Source organism: Henckelia pumila, chromosome 2 (genome assembly GCF_033568475.1).
Source record: "Henckelia pumila isolate YLH828 chromosome 2, ASM3356847v2, whole genome shotgun sequence".
Classification (NCBI taxonomy): Eukaryota; Viridiplantae; Streptophyta; class Magnoliopsida; order Lamiales; family Gesneriaceae; genus Henckelia; species Henckelia pumila.
Window position 1 is genome coordinate 165,223,721 of NC_133121.1, and position 18,934 is coordinate 165,242,654.

An 18,934-nucleotide genomic window follows, 5' to 3' on the forward strand; every position below is an offset into this window, starting at 1 on the left:
ATGTAGGATCCATTATTTTTTATTATTATAATGAGGATTAATGTTATAAATAATTCATAATACAAAAATCAAGTATGTAACTGAAATACATCATAAAATTTTATTCGATGTGTACATTTGCATTCTTTATGTGCGCGTCAATATAACTTTATATATGGAAAGTATTCAGATATATGGCAAGTGGAACGATGAGAATAGGGTTGAGAATAGTAGGGTTAGGAAAAAATACCAAAATGTTGTCATATCGCTTACTAATTATAACGACGTAAATAATTTCTGTCACTAATTATAACGACGTAAATAATTTTTTGTCACTAAACTTAAGGACTGAATAATTAATCTGTCATTACTTTTGCGACGGAAACAAATTATCTGTCGTTGAACTTAACGACAAAGTGTTTAAATCTTTCAATAAACTGGCGACGGAACTTAATTTGTTGTCGTTAGGTTTAGCGACAACTTTGACTATTTGTCACTAATATTAGCGACGCATCTTTTATTTCCGTCGCTAACTGTGCCAACCCAGAGCCAATAACCCCTGCTCCCCATATCTCAACCAATACAATGTAATACAAATTCAGAGTCAAAATATTCAATAAAACATTTTCCACCACAAATCCCAGCCAACACAATCTAACACAAATTTACAGTTAAAATATTCAATAAAACAACCAATAATCATTCCATAATATCAGTAGTTCCAAAATATCAAGACAAAAATCATTCTTACTGTTGTGGTCACATTCCAAAGTATACAATCATTCATTGACAAAAACATGAAAACAGTACCATAACACACAAGGTAACTTAAATACCTTCCAAAAAAGTCTAGCACCGACTTATCTAAGATGACTATGGCTGCATGCTATCATCATCGTCGTCAAGAGCACTCGAAAAGGGGGCAGATTGGGGATCAATAAGTGCATGCTCCATCAAATAATGAACCTGCTGTTGCAAAGTGTTTTCCTACATTGATCAGCTGCAAGTGTTTTCCATGTTGCCCTAATATGAGCATCATGGTCAGGACGCCAATTATATGTTTTCTGCATTTCAAAAAAATACATATTATTTATTCACATAAAACAAAGAAACAAAGGAACCAAAAAAAACCCAAGCAATCACTTTGAAACAAATGTGTACAATTATTCCAAAAATATCAGTCATGACCATAGAAAACAAGCAAAACACAATGAGATAGATGCTAAAAAGAATTTTTGCGTAATCAATTAAATTCCAAGAAAGCACGTACAGAAGAATGTAAAATTCATTAAAAAAAAATCTGTAGATTAAAAAATTATTGTTGTTAATTTTAAGTCAAATAATTAAATTAACCATGTTTTCCTAATGGATTTAATTATTATTAAATAGGTAAGATATTTAATCTTACCACAAACTCCCCCAGTTTTTCAGCACTGTTTCTCAGCAAATTTAGCAAATTTATCAGTGATAAAAGCCGATACTGCATTGCTCTCCGGTAAAAACCTACATCATATCGATCAAATAGTAATAGTAATTATATAAAATAATGAGCAAACAACTTGTAAAATAAATATAAACAACACAATATGACTTACTTGCCACCTTAGTCAACAATCAAGATCCTAGAATCATGAGAACTATTTTTGAAGCCGTCTCAGCTAATTTTCAAAATGAACAAATACAAATTCATATATAAATATGATCATCATGCATGATATTAATATTAAAACACATTCTAACAAAATATAAATATCGACATCCAGAAATTTCCTCAACATCGATGATATGCTGTCCAATTTCCTCGTTTTGGAAAGCTTCATTATCTGCAGACGATACCTCACCAAATAATAAAAAATGAGATAACTCAAGTACTGAAAAACTCTAATATACTAATATTAGGAATTGTTACTGTCTTGGTGAGGGAGTTCCCAGAAATGTAATTATACATGTGTGTGGCCTTCAATTAAAATAACTCGCACATAATCAAACTTTTCCAAAGGCTAAAAAAACATTAATCCAGTAAACTGTCAACCAAGCAATTAAGCACATATAAGCACTTTATTTTCAAGTTTCAATTGATAAATTATATCGTGTTTCCTTGTGAACTTGTGGAAAAAATTGACAAATCACATTTCTTCTATGATTAAATAATATTCATCCTAATTTTTAAGCTATTGTATCACCAAATAACGTACCGCTAAATAAAGATGTCGATATACCATATAATGTATAAATCCATTCCCTAAGTATCAAAAGTAGATATATATATATATATATATATAGATTTGATATTGTGAGCACCCATGATGTGCACTTAAGTGTGCACCGCTGACGTGACATCATCTACATCCAATAACATCCAATAGGTAAACGCCACATCAACAGGTGCGCACATAAGTGCACATGATAAGTGCTCACAATATCAAAACTCTATATATATATATATATATATATATATATATGTCGAAATTTTGTTCAAATTTCACATCACACGATAATTAGAGAAACACATTTTAACAGTACATACCAAAACCCAATTTTAGTAGTTTATAACAAAAAATTTTATTATTCTTTTTTCCCATAAAAAATCATTTATAAACAAAATCCTATGAATTTTTATAACAAAAATAAACAAAAAACAAAACCTTAAGTACCGAATCTGATGCAAGGGTAGACGGAGGATGCTACGGTCGGGATTCTCGGTAGTGACCGGCGTGGGTGGCAGTGAACAAACTAAAATTTTAAGAAAATATGGATCTGTTAATCGGAATGAAATAATTTTAAGAACAAGGTTTTTGTTCAGGGACAGAGGGGCGCGTCGACATTGGCGGAGAAATACCTAGAATTTGGGAGAAGAATGAATGAATCTGTAAACTGAAATAAAAAAAAAAAAAAAAACTTGTAAGTACCGGTCCATTTGCAATGTAGAATGAGAGACAACATAGGCCTATAATTTGGGGAAAATTTTGTGTTCTATCAAACCACAATTTTGTAAATTAAAAGTAAAAAAAGAAGCAAAAGAGTTATGTAAACATACCTGGGAGAGCTGAGAAGAGCTAGATGTTAACGTGAGGAGAATGAAACCCTCAATCTGTGAAAAGTGTTGTGTAGAAAAACAAAGGCGCGAAGAGGTGGGAATTACAATTGAGGCTAAAATCTTTATGAAACGACAGATGTTCATTTGTTGTCGTTAAATAAGGACATATAATTCAAATCCGTCGTTAATTAACGACAACTCAAATATATTTTGTCGTAAATACCGACAATATTTAATATTTGGTCATTAATTTAACGACAAGAGATGTTGTTGTCGTTAATTGACGACTAAACAATGACAAAACTTAAGACGTCACAAATTAACGACAAATATAATAATTTTGTCGTTAAACAACGACGGAATTTTTATTTGCCGTTAAATCAGCGACGGCGTTTTGAAAATCTGTCGTTATCTGCGACAAAGAATAAATTTTCATCATTAAATAATATTGGTGACATATTATTTAGTTCAGTCGTAAATTAGTGACAACATTTATATATTCAGTCGTTAAACGCATTTTTTCTTGTAGTGTTCGGTATTTCGATATATCGAAAAAAATATAAAAAATTCGGTCGGTATCATACCAATACCATACCGAATTTCGATATACCGAAATTTTTCGGTAAAAACGGTAAGGATTTATGTCATACCAAAAATTTTGGTATAACCGACATTTCGATATACTGAATTTTCGGTACGATATCGGAATCGAAATTTTCGGTACTGATATTTTCGGTACGTATATGCGGTATTCGTTGAATACCGCGGTATACCGTACCGAACCACCCCTAGACAATAGGGTAGGATTCATGGTTCATCTTGTCAAAAAAGAATTTGAATCAAGGCTTGAACTCATCTAATCTTAAAACGCAAAAAAAAAAAAAAAAAAAAAAAATCAGTTCGGATTGAACCCGCAAACACATTAAATATTAAAAATATTTTTAATTCTAGTTAATATAAAATAAAAAATTCAATAATTTACCAACAAAGGACGATAATATTTTTGATTAAGTTAAAGAATAAAAATTTTATTATTTAAAATATTATAAATATATTCGATGAGACTATTAAAATAAAAAAATCTCTTACTTGGCCCGAACTTACTTTCGGATTCGTTGACCGGTTAGCCTCTCCTTGCTCGGCAACTCATTTAATCAGGTTTAGCGGACTGGATGCAGTATTGATATTGTTTTTGGAAAGCACTTTTCATTTTTTATTTCACATAATTTTCAAAATTTGTGAAAGGAAGTATTTTTTTATATGCAATCACAAACACTATCTTAATAAGCGGGATCAATTATCATGCCTGATGAAAAGTGAAAAAGGACATATAAATTTGTATATTAGATATTTGGTGGTTACAAATTGCAAAATTATAGAATCGATTTTGAGATAAATGAAAACAAATATTGAACTTTTCTGACCAAAAAAATTCTAAATTTTAAAACATTCAAACCGCCAAACCCAAACAATGTCTTCTTGTGTTTAAAATTGAAATCACATGTATCCTAGAAAACAAAATAAGTGCTCGATTAAAATCGAAGGTATAAAATAATATATTTTAAAAAAGAATCTTCATTAAAAAACCAAACAAAACAAAAACAAAAAGTTCCATATATCCAAAATGCAGTAAAATAATATGATTTCTTATTTTTTTAAAATTTAATTTTGGTTTGGACTTGGAAAACCCAAGATTCAAGAAGATAATAATTTTGGAACAATAAATCTTTTTTTTACAATTTCCTACTTCATTTCGTAGCACACTCATTCTCCAATTGCCAAGTCTCCAAATTCATCCTAACTTTGCACTTCGATAAAAGTTATTATTCAGAATTAATTATTATGCACATCCAAAAGGTTGAATTTGACCTTTTTTTTGTGTGTGTGAAATTTGAAAATTTGAAGAAATTTTGGTGAAGAGGAATAAAAATTGGTGCCAAAAAATGTCGAGGGATAGAAGTGTGGGTAAATATCAAATCAAGAATAAATCTTTCTGTATTTCTAAATTTCTTCAATTTAGTTACGACTAAATCAACCACAAAGTTATACTTTTCGTGTGTTTAAACTAAATTGTCCCTACTCCCAATTCTTGACTCACGATATTCTCAGATGGCCAGCTACCCAAATATTTACCCATCAAAGCATGATACACATACAAAACATTCTGGTCAAGTTGCTCAAGAAGGAAACTCTGTTTTATACTTCATACTATTGTTTTCCAAAAAAACTTCTTTGGGCGAATTCAAGGGGACGGGACGATGCTTTAACATCAATATTACAGAAAGCACATAGAGGGAAAAAAATCTTTGGCTTAGTTTATGGGATGTGATATTCCGTCGGACTTGCCTAAACGTGGCAGATAACAGCGAGGTTTGAGAATCTCAGAATTGATGTATATTCGAATCAAAGAAGAGCTATAGTCACGGTTAGTAATTGACATACAATATGATGAACGCAAGAAGTGGATGTGAAATAGTATTTGAAATCCATTAACTGATAAAAAGGTTGTATTTGCAAATACAGTAGACAGAAGACAACCAAAAAACAAATACCTCTCAGAGAGCACAAAAGTAATCTCTCTCTGTACCCAAAGTACTCATTGCGCCAATTTGCACAAGTCTTCATACTCAACAGCCTTGAGAACCCTTCCATCATAAAGACCTTTCTCAACCCGCACCTTGGCGCAAAACCTTTCAGTATCAATTGCTAGCAACCTTGCATTCTCACCCCGATACGCCCCGTTCACTATCTTGACAAGGCCTCCTATCTGTGGAATCACCGTCTCCAGCTCCTCCTGATCGATCCTCAATACATGCTTATTCTCAAGCATTTCAATCTCCCCAACATATTTATCAATCACCCTCCTTACAAACCCCTTCTGCTTGTAATATCCTTTATCCGCCAATGCCTTGCTCATCACCTTCACGACTATCCCCTCAAACAACCAATAATCCTTCCTGTTGCTCCGTTCTTTTGCCTTTTCTTGTTCCTTCATCAGTTCATCCAGTGCTGATTCATTCTTCCCTGATTTATCGTCATCTTTCTGCTTCTTGCTTTTTCCATTCTTACTCTCGAACTCTTCCTCATCAAACAACAATTTTGAACTATCTTTCTTATCATGTGCATTCTTGGCCGATGACCCCAAACTCAGCTTAATCTTTTTATCGGCGTCTTCCTCGTTTTTCTCCAACATTCTTGATTTGCCTCCCTCTTCATTCTTCCCATTTGCAGCAGCAGAATCCACTGTTTCCATCATCTGCTCAGCCCGCTCTATTTGCCTCTGTATCTCCCTCTCCTGCTTCTCCTCATCAGCAAGATCTGCCCTTGCCCTCTTATTCTTCATCCTCTCCTTGAAAAGTGTCTCGGAATCTCGATCAATATATGTAATGAACCAACCCTTGGGGGTTTCTTCAACCTTACACTTCCCAGTTCGACCCAAATACTTAATAAACTCAGTCAAGGTAGCCCACTGCGTTGAATTCATGTGAACATGGTGGCGATCTGATATGTATTCATTGTACACAACTGTGGCGGCGATGCGGCTGAAGCGGTGGCTGCGCTTCATGTGTTCAAGGAATGTGGTTTCAAATTCTTCAGAGTACCCGCCGACAATACGGGTAGGATTTTGGCCAAATACCTGCATCTGGCGTTGGTGGGACTCGCTCATGCAATGACACTTGAACCCATTCTCATCGCGGCATTGTTTCTGGCACATTTGGCAGTACCATCGGAGTTTTTGCAAACCCTTGGCTTTGATTCGGTTTGCGATTGCTTTTGGGGTCAAGAATTCGTTCTTTCCCATTGCAGAACAATGTCAGTTAACTGATAGAACATAAAACAGATTAATAATTAACGGGGATATCATTCCTAATTATTGAACAATACAATCAAAATAAACGTAAAAATAAAAGCATTGAAACCATTCCAAAATCTCAATGAGCGAACTCCTGTAAACTATCAACCAAAGCATGCTACTACTAAAATATTTACATCTTCAGCTCATTAACATCTTTATAACTTGAGAACTAAACTATAAAGGCTAAAAAATTTATAAAACCTCTGATTCAGGCTAGTATACAAATTTGAGCTTCTTGGGCAAGAACCTAACTTTTAAATCCAAAACCCTATGAATGCAGGTTTGATCTTGGTACAGGATTTTCGGGCATCACACAACACTTCAAACATACACAAACTCAATTGTCCCCTGAATCAGCCCGAGACGCAGCAGCTTCTCCGCCGCTGTAGCCGAGTTTTCCATTCACCCCCCCCCCCCCCCCCCTTTCCTACCTTATTCCCCAACTTGTTTCTCAATCCTACCATGCCCCTACAGTTACCCTACATGGATTTGACCGTTCAAAAATGGATTAAATAGTCGTAATAACTCTTACAAAAAGACCATAAAATACTATCCAAATCTAAAGAAATGAAGAGACATAATTGAGAGTTGAGATTTAAACCTTTCGAGACCTAATTATCAACGAAAAGCGATGGAATCAGGGAACAGCAACGTGAAACAGCCCGGTCCTTGGCTTCGCTGTTGCGATTCAATTTCGGTGGTTTTATACGTTTTCCGATTACTCTGGCGGCTGTAATTGGCCGGTGACCGACCGGAGAAAGCGGTGGCTCGGGGCTGAATGAGGCCTGGTGCGCAGTTAGAGACTTGTTTGGATTGGCCGATAAGTAGTTATCATTTATTAATAATTAATAAGAAGATATAAAAGCTCAAAATTTCGATTAAGATCTAATCAAACTTTCTTTCAAAAAAAAAATAAATAAAACTAAACTTACTAACTGTGAAATAAATGTATAAAATATAATATTAATAAATGCCTTTACATTTTTATCAACCACAATATTTTCGATTCGATAATGTTTGGTGCGAAAGATAAAACATTTAATGATTATATGTTCTTGTTTTATCTAATTGATGAATGTTCTCTAGTATAGATTTTTAAAAATAATTTACTGATTTTTTAGAAATGAAAACAATGATGATTTTTTAACTATAAAAATATTTTTATAAATAGTTGTTCAAAAACATTTAAATAATTTTTATAATATTTTATAAAAAAATTAAAAAAAACTATTTTTATCAAAACGTTTTATAAATATTTGTTCAAATGAATGTGTGCCATTCTGTTCTCCATGCTACTTCTAGTGGGTCACGAACACACATGATATGTGTGTTAAGAATTAAATATTTTTTGACAAGAACAAGAAGTTAAAATAAAAAAGTTATGAATTTTTTAAAATTAAAATAGTAGGAGAAAAATAAAATATAAAGAAAATTGCTATCATAATATAGTAAATCATATATTATATAGTAAAAAATATATTTATTTATTTATTTATTTATTATTTCAATATTATCATTCTTCAACAGATACGCGTTGTGTGAGCATATATTTATATATATACATATATATATATATATATTATTTATTAATTTTTTAAATCATATAGAATAATTTAATTTGAATGGAAAATATGTATGCATTTTTTTCCCCAAAATCCGCCTGTTGTGCCGGGGGTTATGCGGACCCCTACTCGTTTATTAGAATAAAAAAAATACAAGAAAGAGGGACTAGACCAAAACCTCTCAAGAATTTCAAGAGCTCAAAACAAAATAAAAGAAGCAAAAGTTCGAATAAAATTTAAATACAAAAAAATAGATTTAACTCTAATATAAGGCAAACCAGATCTGTCTAGCCTACAAATCTCCTTGAGACGCCCATGAATATCCTCAGGATGTAAAATGGCCGCACCCTTAACCAATCCTAGATTAGCCAATTCGTCCGCCTCAGCATTAACTTTTCGATAGACATGAGACTTCCTGACCATAGAGGAACGAAGAATCCCCTGGATTTGTGTCTGGATGCTGCTATGTTCCCTCGTATTAACCACATCAATAATGGACAAGACCACTATGGAATCTACTTCCAGCCACAACGGAAACAGATCATAAAGCAAACAAAGCCACAACCCCTCCAAGATTGCACAGAGTTCGGTCCTCGTTTTAGTCCCAAGACCAATAGAGTCATGAAACGCAAGGATTGGCTTGCATGTGTGATCTCTGATAATACCACCAATCTCCGACTCCCCTCCACCTTTCGAACAACCATCCGTGTTTAATTTAAAATGATCAAAATTAGGCCGCACCCATTGAATCACCCGAACCTGAGTGGTACGAATGACTCGAGACTGCCGCCCCAGCGAAGAATCCACCTTCTCAAAACCATTCCAATGAGCATCCCTCAAGATACCTGCACGGCCAATAGATAGAATAAACTCATGAATATGCACAATAATTCTAGCCGATTGGATGCGAACACTCCTGTGCTTGTGATCATTCCTAGCTTTCTAAAGGAACCAGATAATCAGAAATGACATTAATTCTCTTATATGTCCACGACGCCAATCATCTGCCACCTTCCACCTCGAGAAATAATGATAATTCTGAACTCCAAATCATGCAGCAAAAAATTTCCAAACACGACAAGCTATAGGGCTCGAGAAAAATAGGTGACCTAATCAACAATTTTGGTCAAAGATATAATCAACAATTTGATATCTTCATGAGTAAGACCCTTCGTTTCAAATTTTAGATTTAACTCAAGAATGCCGCCGTAAGGACGGTCAAACTTAAAATACATCTAAAATTCTATCATTAGAGATCTAGCCTTGATATTGAATCAAAACGGACACCACCCTTAGGGTAACGAAATCAAAGCGTTAAAAGGCGTCATTCTAACTCCCACGTTGCATGACCAATGAAGGAGACCAATAAATAATTACTCATTATTTAATTGGTATTTTTTTATTAGATAACTAATTATCCAATACAAACTAGGTTTTAATAATCATATTATTAATTAGACATCATATATGTCATAATAACCGAGAGTTTTACAATTTCAATAGGATTCTCAATTCTATAAAATTCTAATGTACAAAATATTATTATTTTTGTTATGATCGAAAATATGTGTAGAGGGAGGGGGGGGGGTGAATACACTATTTTAAAATATAAAGAGTCTTCGATCTGATTTGTTAAAATCAGACAGAAGTTTTTGTTGCTTAAAACTTTTGATCTGCTCGAAAGATCTGAAAGATAACAGGCGGAAGAAATCTTTCTCGCAGATTTAATATATGTATAGCTAAGGCATATAAAGGTAAAGTAAGTGCAGTAAATAAATAGATAGAGTTGTTTCTGGATGTTCGAAGATGAATTCTCCTACGTCACCCCTTCTTCTGTTTTCAAAAGAATTTCACTAGAAGACTTTGATTTATACAAGACTTTGTACAAATCCAATCCAATCAATCCTTTGAGAGGAACTCCTAGCAATACTTTCTCTTAAAGAAGATCGAACTTTCTGCTTTGAATTATACAGTACAAATACAGAGTGTATTTCGGTGTTTTGATCTGGATAGCTATGAATGACTTTGATCTGGATCGATTTCGTATATGCTTCCTTTGAAGTTTGATCGATCTTGAAAATATATTCTAACTCAGAATATCGAGACTCTTATCTGATGATGTGGGTATCTGAGTTATGCTGAGTGAAGGCTTTTTGAATAAACTTCGATTTAGATAGCTTGTGTTTTTCACTCTTGGTCTCGTGTTTGAATCTTTGAAGTGTTTGAGTATTTATAATCTTCAAAAGTAGCCGGTGAGCCACCAACAATTTCTGATGATGAGACGCCAATCAATCTCTGATAGATAGCTGCCAACATATCTTAATAAATATCTCACAAATCTTGACTTTGATGGAGACAGATTAATGTTCAAAATATCATTAAATGATTTTGTCTTTTCTTCAACAATCTCAGCAGGCTTTTGATCTGGTTGAAAGCATGTTAGATCTGTCTTAGATCGATCTGTAAAATCCGTTGAGAGTCTTCTTGATTGATCTGGATATCGGACACTTGTTCTGGCAATTTATACTTCAATTGGTTTATCCGAATATCTTGCATTTGATCTGGCATTATATTTGATCCGCTTGAAATCTAGGACATTTGATCTTGAAGAATCCGAATAGATTTAGCCCTTCAATTATTTTATTACTTGGTTTTGTTTTGACTTGTTATCACCGAAACTATTAGGGTTTGATTTCCAACAATTTCCCCCTTTTTGGTGATATCAAAACCAAGTTCATTTTCGGATCAAATTTTGATAAAGGTGATAGATCAAAGAGCTTTCCAAAATTATTTTATCATAGATCGAATAATAATTTTAGACAAAATAAATGTCAAAAATTAATTTTCCAAGATGATCTGATCTACTCTGCTCTTCTTCAGATCTGGTGGTCCTTACTTCTTTCTTTTGCCTTTGGCTTTAGATGAGATAGCCTTTTCCCCCTTTTGGCATCACTATTCTCAGATAGAAGGTCTAGGATAACCGTGAGTTGGGTACCAAAAGTGTCATGAATCTGTTTATTGTGAGCTTCTGTAGAGGCTTCGAGTCTGTCAAGTTTCCGAAGAATATTTATATATTCTCTAGCTTGTTGCTTCTGAACACTCAAAACAGATTCACTGATGTTATTTATTATTGTCAGCACGTGTGATTTGAAATCACAAAGTTCTTCAAATGTCTGGATCTGATTAACGTGCAATTCTCTGACAAAAATAGATAGTTGAGCCAAAGATTCAGACAAAGAATTATCGGACCTATCTTCATTTGGACGAGTAGAAGAAGTTGTTGCAGCTTCAGATGAGGCACACATTTGAAGTAGTGGACTAGAGATAACCGGAGGTGTAAGAAGAACATCTTCCATAATCTTCGACGATACATCTGGATCTGTGATCTCTGAGAGGGTTGCAGATGGAAGACTTAACTTGTCTTTGAACATGATGGTAATAGGCCTGAATGGACTATGAATAAGATCAGTCCTAACTACCTTAAAGATAGGAGGCAGATCCATTACCAATCGTTTAGAAGAGACGATCTTCATAGAATCGTCATATAAGTGATGACTTTGTTCATCCACTGGAACGAATGGTACCATTGCTGTGTGCGGATCAATAGCAGAGATATTCATTCGTTCTGGAAAGTCCACGATCATTTCTTCAATAAAAGAATCTTCTTGAGCAGAAGTATCAACTAACAACTCATGTGCAACTAGTTATTCTGTAGGAATTAAGAGTTTCATCTGGTAAGGTTGTGAGAACAGTTGATGCAACCAGTGGTACCTCTATTTCACTTTCAAAGTCAGGATGTACAGAGAGGTCAGTTCTTTCTGTAATGATAAAATGATCACTCGATGTATCTAAAAAATGAAATAAAGTCAGTGGTTCCTCGAATAGGGATTCCTGAGAAGATTGATCTGTGGGAGCAACGTCAATGATTAATGACTTCTGTGGAGGAGAGGCAACTCTAACAAGTGAGACAATTGGAGAATTTGGATCAGTAGACAGACTGAGTTCATCCGATAAACTAAAATCATCTGTGGCAGATTGCATATCAGATGAAGAAGCCTTTGCTTTGATTGGAGCTTCCAGAGGAAAGTCTTGTCTCATTAAATTTGCCTTTGTAGTTAACACATGAGCGTCATTCTCCAGTTGAGTAAGTGCGACAGATATATCAATGATGTTCAAACTAGTGGGATGAAGCTTTGCTCTCTGTATTCGAATGTGAGATCGAAGAATGCTTTCCTGAAGCATGAGTTTTACAAACTCTCTTCTTTCCAGAGCTCGAGAAATGACTTGAGTCTCAGCCCATTCAAGAATTCTTTCTTCAAGAGATGCAATGCTTTCCAGTTTGTTCAAATTTTTGATATTGGTGAAGTGATCCTCAGTGCGATGAAATACCCATTTATCAAAGATCTTCATCTTTAAATCGACATGTTTGACAATACGATCAGCAGTCAGATCAATTAGTTGTTGAGTCTTTGATTGTGGATTTGAGACATCATCAGGCTTTTTGAAAAATCCAGAGCAAAAAGCAGTGATTTTCATCTGAGGTACTGGAGGGACAATATGTTCAACCATAGAAATAGGTATGGTGGGAACTGGTTCAGGTTGGGTAGGCATAGGGATCCGAGGGGGAAGTCTAAATGTCCTCCTTCTCTGTTGAAAATATGGTGCAATAATGTCTGCAAGAATCATTTGATCTGATTCCGAGGTCTTTGAGTCAGAAGAATGAATCACCACCTTTCTTTTTGCTGAAGATCTTTTCTTTGGAGTAGCCTTTTTGGGAGGTGATACTTCTTTAGCAGCTACGATTAATAGAGGCTTGCTTTCATCCGGAAGAGTAAGATCTTCAATTTCATCTGAATGAGATGAACCATGTTTGAAGACTGTTAATTTTTTAGCCCTGTAAACTTCAATTGCTCTCTCATTCAGAGTCTTATGCGGATGAAGTGCAGATGAGGGTCCCAGATGGACATTCAGATCATTCATGTGAGATCCCATTTCTAATAGTTTAATCATGAATAATTAAACACAATCGAATACAAAGAGCTGGGAAAACAAATCAAAAATTTTTTTTTTTTTTAAAAAGAGACCCCGCGCTCGCGCGAGATCCTCATCTCGCGCGCGCGCGGGCTAACTCAACAGAGCCCGACAGAAGACCTCGTGCTTGCGCGAGCTATACCCCTCAAGCGCGCGTGGGGTTACAAGACAGAACCCTCGGGAAAAACTCGCGCCTGCGTGAGACACTCAGCTTGCGCGCGCGCAGGCCAACAATCCAGAGCCCTCAGGCCTCCCCTGCGCGTGTGCGAGGTCAAGGCTCGCCCACGCGCAGGAAAAATAGACAGAAAAATGCTGGAACCTGGAAAATTCATCCAAAATTAATTCCAATCAATTCTAAACTCAAACACACCTACATATCAATAATCAGATCATACAATATTCTAAGTTCTGCCCAAAATACAATAAAAAGTTCGACGATAGGGTCATTCGACAAGTCAAATAAATTCGAGTTTCCTAAACATGATTCAAGACATGAAATTTCATCAACCCTATAATGCAAGATTTCTAAAAGAACGAACTTCTAGACGGTGTCTCACTCTATCACTTCCAACTCGATCTAGTCATGCAGCTTTTGACTCGATCCTGCCCCACCTGCCGTCAAGTACACATACAAACAAAACGACAGCCGGATAATCCGGTGAGAATATAATTCCCAGTAAAAGAGACAAATCAAGCAATTCCAAATAATATATCAAATCATGTTATATAGAACAACGAGTCAATCAATTCAAAAAGGCATATCAGCACTCGACTCGAAATGCATTAAAATGCAATGCATGACTTCAAAACTCGGGATTATCTAATCGGATAATCGAATATCAATCGGAACTCGGTTGGGATCTCGGGGTCAAGTTTTCACGAACAACTCACCGACACACCCATTCGGGGTGGATGTCGCTCAACTCAAACCCCTAGACTTCAGAGCAACTATAAGAAGTATTCTAGCAATTGGAAAAACTCAAAATCCAAAGTCACTTCAATATAGCTCCCTAAATCGTCTAAGTTCAAAACGAATCGAATCTTCGGCTCAAGATGTATGCAAGTGAAATTAAATTCATTCAAGTTAAAATCAAGTAATTCTAATAGCATACAAGTATGTGATTTCTTTTGGGCACTCGAACTAATTCAAATTCGAGTTAATCGTCTCATTCATTCAATTGTCGTCTTCTTACATTTTCAAGTTCGTCGGGGATTCAAATCTAAAAATAACAACGAACTCAACCAATATCGAATCGAATCAAACGAAACAATACAAGAACTATACCGTCTTCAATTCTCAAATCGATTCAAACTCCCAAGTTTGTTCCAAACCCGAATCTTCAACCCAAATCTGAAAATGTTGAACATACGGATTCGATATCAATCTACTCATTCAAACAAACCCGAAAAAAAACCGAAACAATAAAATCTCCAATTCAAACTCGATTTCGACGACATAATGACTATAAACGGTCAAACCAACAATCATCAACATCATCAAACAATTCTAAGAAACTCATATCATCTTCCAATCCATCAAAACAACCAAGTCCAACCAAAATTCCAAGACCCATTTTCAAAAATTTGCTCCAAAAATCATATAAAATCCAAACTTCGTTCTTTTTCCAAACCGACTTCGAATACACGGTCTATGCTAGCTCAAGCACATCATACTCGAAAATTATCAAATTCTGACAACCCGAACAAAAATCAAAGTTCATGGATCGTAGCAAAACTTACGTCAAAACGACGCCCTCGATGCGGTGATCGTGAATCTCAACTCTAACCTGAAATCTGACGGTCGGATCGTGCAAATCGGAAGGAAGAAAAGCTTGAAGAAGCAACGGCCATGGCTTCTCTCTCGGTCGACGTGAAGGAGGGAAGAAGAAATGAGGGTGGGATGGTAATGAGATGATAATAATAATAATAGTCTTGCTTTGACCAAGTACAACCATCTAATTACCAAATCGGCCCCTGAAAGCTCCAAATTAAATCGATTCAATTCCGGCTCAATTAATTTCCACTAATTCAATTCTAATAATTAATAAATTCCACTAATCCCAAAATAATTAATTTCAGGGCCTTACAATTCTCCCTCTCTAAGAATCGATTTCGTCCTCGAAATCAAAGAGGTTCCATCTCAGAAAAACAAGATACAGTTCGAAGACTGCTATAATAATTCTTCTCTCAAAATAACTCTGAAATCGCGGTTCTAATCAACTCCGCTTCTTGTATCGTTTCTTCAAATTCGTATCGGCTCATCTGCACAAACTCATCTGAATCGGTCGTCTCAAACAAAACTGGCGACTCATCAATTTCCGTCTCAACATCAAAGAACATCTGCGAATTTGGCAACAAAAGACGTGAAGCACGTTGAGAAAACTCGGAGAATACGGAAGAACAAAGCAGTGGAAAACATAGAGAACTGAAGGAGTAACAGTCGGTAGGCGAGATTGCCTATCTCCTCTAGAATCTCAAAGGAACCCGTGAGTTCATCAAGACAGTTCTTTCTTTAATCATAACTGCCACAGCCTCTAAAAGGGGAATCTTCTGAATTACTCGATCTTCCTGAACATAAGTACATAGATCTGCGTCGGAATCCGAATACTTCGTTCCTCCTTCTTCTCAAGTCGTCTTCATAATAGACAGGAAATCTTCATCCGTCTATCGAACCTCAAATCAAATCTGATCCCAAGTCAGGGAACTCAGAAAATCATCTCAATTCAATTGAGATTCTCATTTCTTCTCGTACAACTCATTCACAAAAATTGATATCAAGATACTCGTCTGGTAGCTGTTGTACAGAAACTTCGCAAAAGATGAGAAATCCATTCAGCTAGTGCTAAAATCAAGCACTATAGCTCAGCATATCCTCTTAAAGTTTATATCTTTTATTCTTGGATGTCCTTCGTTCTGAGGATAATAAACAGAACCCAATTATAATCCAATAATAAAAGTCTCTTAAAGACTGAGTTCAAGGTGAGAGTTAACTCAAAATCTCATTCTTAAAGGACATACCTTGACAAGTCAACTATCTGAAAGTCCTCCTGACAACAATCCCAATCATATTGTCGTATCTAAAATCCATTCTGTACGAAAACATAAGCAAACTACAGTAATATCTCAATTATAATCAGATAGCATCTCCAAATCAGACAATTCTATACCTTTGTGACCACATGCTAAACACTCCCAATTCTATTCTGCACGGGTATCCTACGACAGAGCAAAACAATCTAAAATTATTTCTGACCAACTTTCCAAAATCGGGTCGAGTCTGGAATTCATTCCGTATGGATTACAGTAGCAGATTTCTGCAATCGACCTAATAAAGCTCAGATGGCTTCTAATTTCCAAACTGATCGATAGCTTCAGAAAGGTATTCGCTGAAAAGTAATTCTTGTTTTCAGTCCAACAATTAACTATACCACAGACAGTCGGTTCCTTTTCTCTATCAGTTATCAAATGTGGACAGACTAGCAATTACGAAATCATACTTTGAACTTCATTCCTCAACTGTTCCTATAAAGGTCGATTCCTTAATCCTCTTAACATCTTTCGGTCGTCTGAAGGAATAATGAACAACTGCAAAGTGTCAATCTCAAGATACTCTGTCTCAATCAAAATCTCTGGCACAACAAAACAATTAATCATAAGTGAGGTATTGTCACTGTCCTGAAACTCAGACTGTGTCCAGTTCTGACTCTTCTTCAATAAATTCTCCAATTCGAATCTGTTTTCAGCGCTATCTCCATCTTCTGAACCAATTCTGGCTCAATTCGGATAAAAGAATTCTGATAGACTTCATATCTGTTCCAGACTCAAAATCAGAAGTGCAACACTCATCGGTCGGCGAGGTCAAGGATAGTAGATAAAATAAGAACAGATCCATCGGTTCAAAGAGAATAACGGTAGTAGATAAAATAATAATAGATCATTCTGTTCATACCTCAGTTGCTGCATTGAAGTACTTCGGATAATACTAGAATTCACTATCGGATTCTTCATCATATCCAATCTTTTCCTCAATCTCAAAATCAATTCGGTCGCGAAACTCATACTTTGACTTCTCCTCTGAATAAGAATACCTCCAGAATCTGGATAAGAAGATGCAATGTACTGAAGATTATCAGTACAGAGGAAATAAGAAATACTGGAGTTTGGGTCGGTCTCTTTTTCATGTCAAACAAACTGATCTCATAAGATTTGGTTAAGGTACAAGTGCACTCTCTGGAGTTAGATGAGAAATCGGCTCCACGACGCTAAGAATCTCTCGAAAATCTGCTATAGAACTCAAAATTCTCAATTCTCAGGTACATATGTCTGTTTGGCTTCAATCAAAATAATTTCGGTCTTACAATGATCGCAGAAATTCCAGCTCTAGAATTAATATGATCGAGGAAAGGACATCTCGATACCAACAAAATTCAGACTTCAATAGCATAGCATGCAACGTCTCGACACGCAGTTCTGTAAGACCATTCTCCAATACTCTGTATGATCAGTACTATTCTTCGAACATAACCAAAAAGATCGATAAGAATTTCTAATTTCATCTAGATACCTCTGATAGATTCAGTTCAAAAGATCTACAATACTGTAGACGAGTTTCACTTCAAACGGTATGACTATAATCCAAGGCAGTCATACCTCGATCCAATTCCAGTCTCAATACTTCTTTCTATCAAACTCTCAGCTGATAGTGTCTGATCTCAAGTCATTGCTGAATCTAACCTCATGACTCTGAGGTAATCCAGAAATCTCCTCTGGATAATAAAAAAAATTCTCTAACCACTGGTTTATCAACCAATTCAGGCTAGATTCTAGGACATTAGTTGCGAACAAGAGAATTTCTCCGCGAAATTATGAAATCAGAAGGTCATTCGGCAGATCAACTAACAAAGAATCCTGGAATCGAGAATCCTTACCAGAGGATTTCAGTTCGTCTATTGACTCGGATCTAAATCTATCAACTTCCTGAAACAATCCACAATAGTCCTGTACTGGATAAAGCAGCTAACAGACAATCAAATCAAAATCTCAATCAATTCAGAATCTGGAGTATAATACTGTTCGGTTCCAACTTATCTCATCAATTCAAAGAATTGCGACTACTGTTAATCAAATTTCAACAAACCGAGGTTCATCAATAAATATCAATAAGAAGAAAGATAAGGTGCGTAACCGATCACATCGGAATAAGAAGAGAAACCATACTCTACTGATTCCTGCAGTCGTCATCGGTGAAATCTAAGTCTGATCCTCGATAAGAGTACAACTAGAATATGTTGCCTCTAAGATCGATTCGTCATATGATTAAGTTCTCATAGAATCTGTTATTGCGGCCAAAAGGAGCAACTGAAACGGCTAGTATATTTGTCGGAGTTAAAGACACAAGGAAATTCCTTTCGGAGATCTTTCGATAATATCATGATGACGAACTCCGGCATGGTGTCCGGGCTGATAACA

General features: G+C 35.5%; 1 protein-coding gene and 1 long non-coding RNA gene across 2 annotated transcripts; both read right to left on the reverse strand.

Annotated features, from left to right (window-relative positions):
* Positions 1–633: 633 nt before the first annotated feature.
* Positions 634–3,137, reverse strand: LOC140885239 (uncharacterized). Its single transcript, XR_012150846.1, has 6 exons — positions 3,017–3,137; positions 2,819–2,853; positions 2,634–2,712; positions 1,575–1,637; positions 1,388–1,482; positions 634–1,043 (listed from the first exon to the last, which is right to left on the reverse strand). It is a non-coding gene; the product is annotated as an uncharacterized lncRNA (long non-coding RNA).
* Positions 3,138–5,434: 2,297 nt separating this feature from the next.
* Positions 5,435–7,685, reverse strand: LOC140883134 (KIN17-like protein). Its single transcript, XM_073289482.1, has 2 exons — positions 7,474–7,685; positions 5,435–6,838 (listed from the first exon to the last, which is right to left on the reverse strand). The coding sequence occupies exon 2, from the start codon at positions 6,816–6,818 to the stop codon at positions 5,613–5,615; it is 1,206 nt and encodes a 401-aa protein (XP_073145583.1). The 5' UTR covers positions 6,819–6,838; positions 7,474–7,685; the 3' UTR covers positions 5,435–5,612.
* Positions 7,686–18,934: the final 11,249 nt, after the last annotated feature.

What these genes read in the sequence shown, in the direction of transcription:
- LOC140883134 (XM_073289482.1), bottom strand. Translation starts at nt 6,818, where the DNA reads ATGGGAAAGAACGAATTCTTGACCCCAAAAGCAATCGCAAACCGAATC.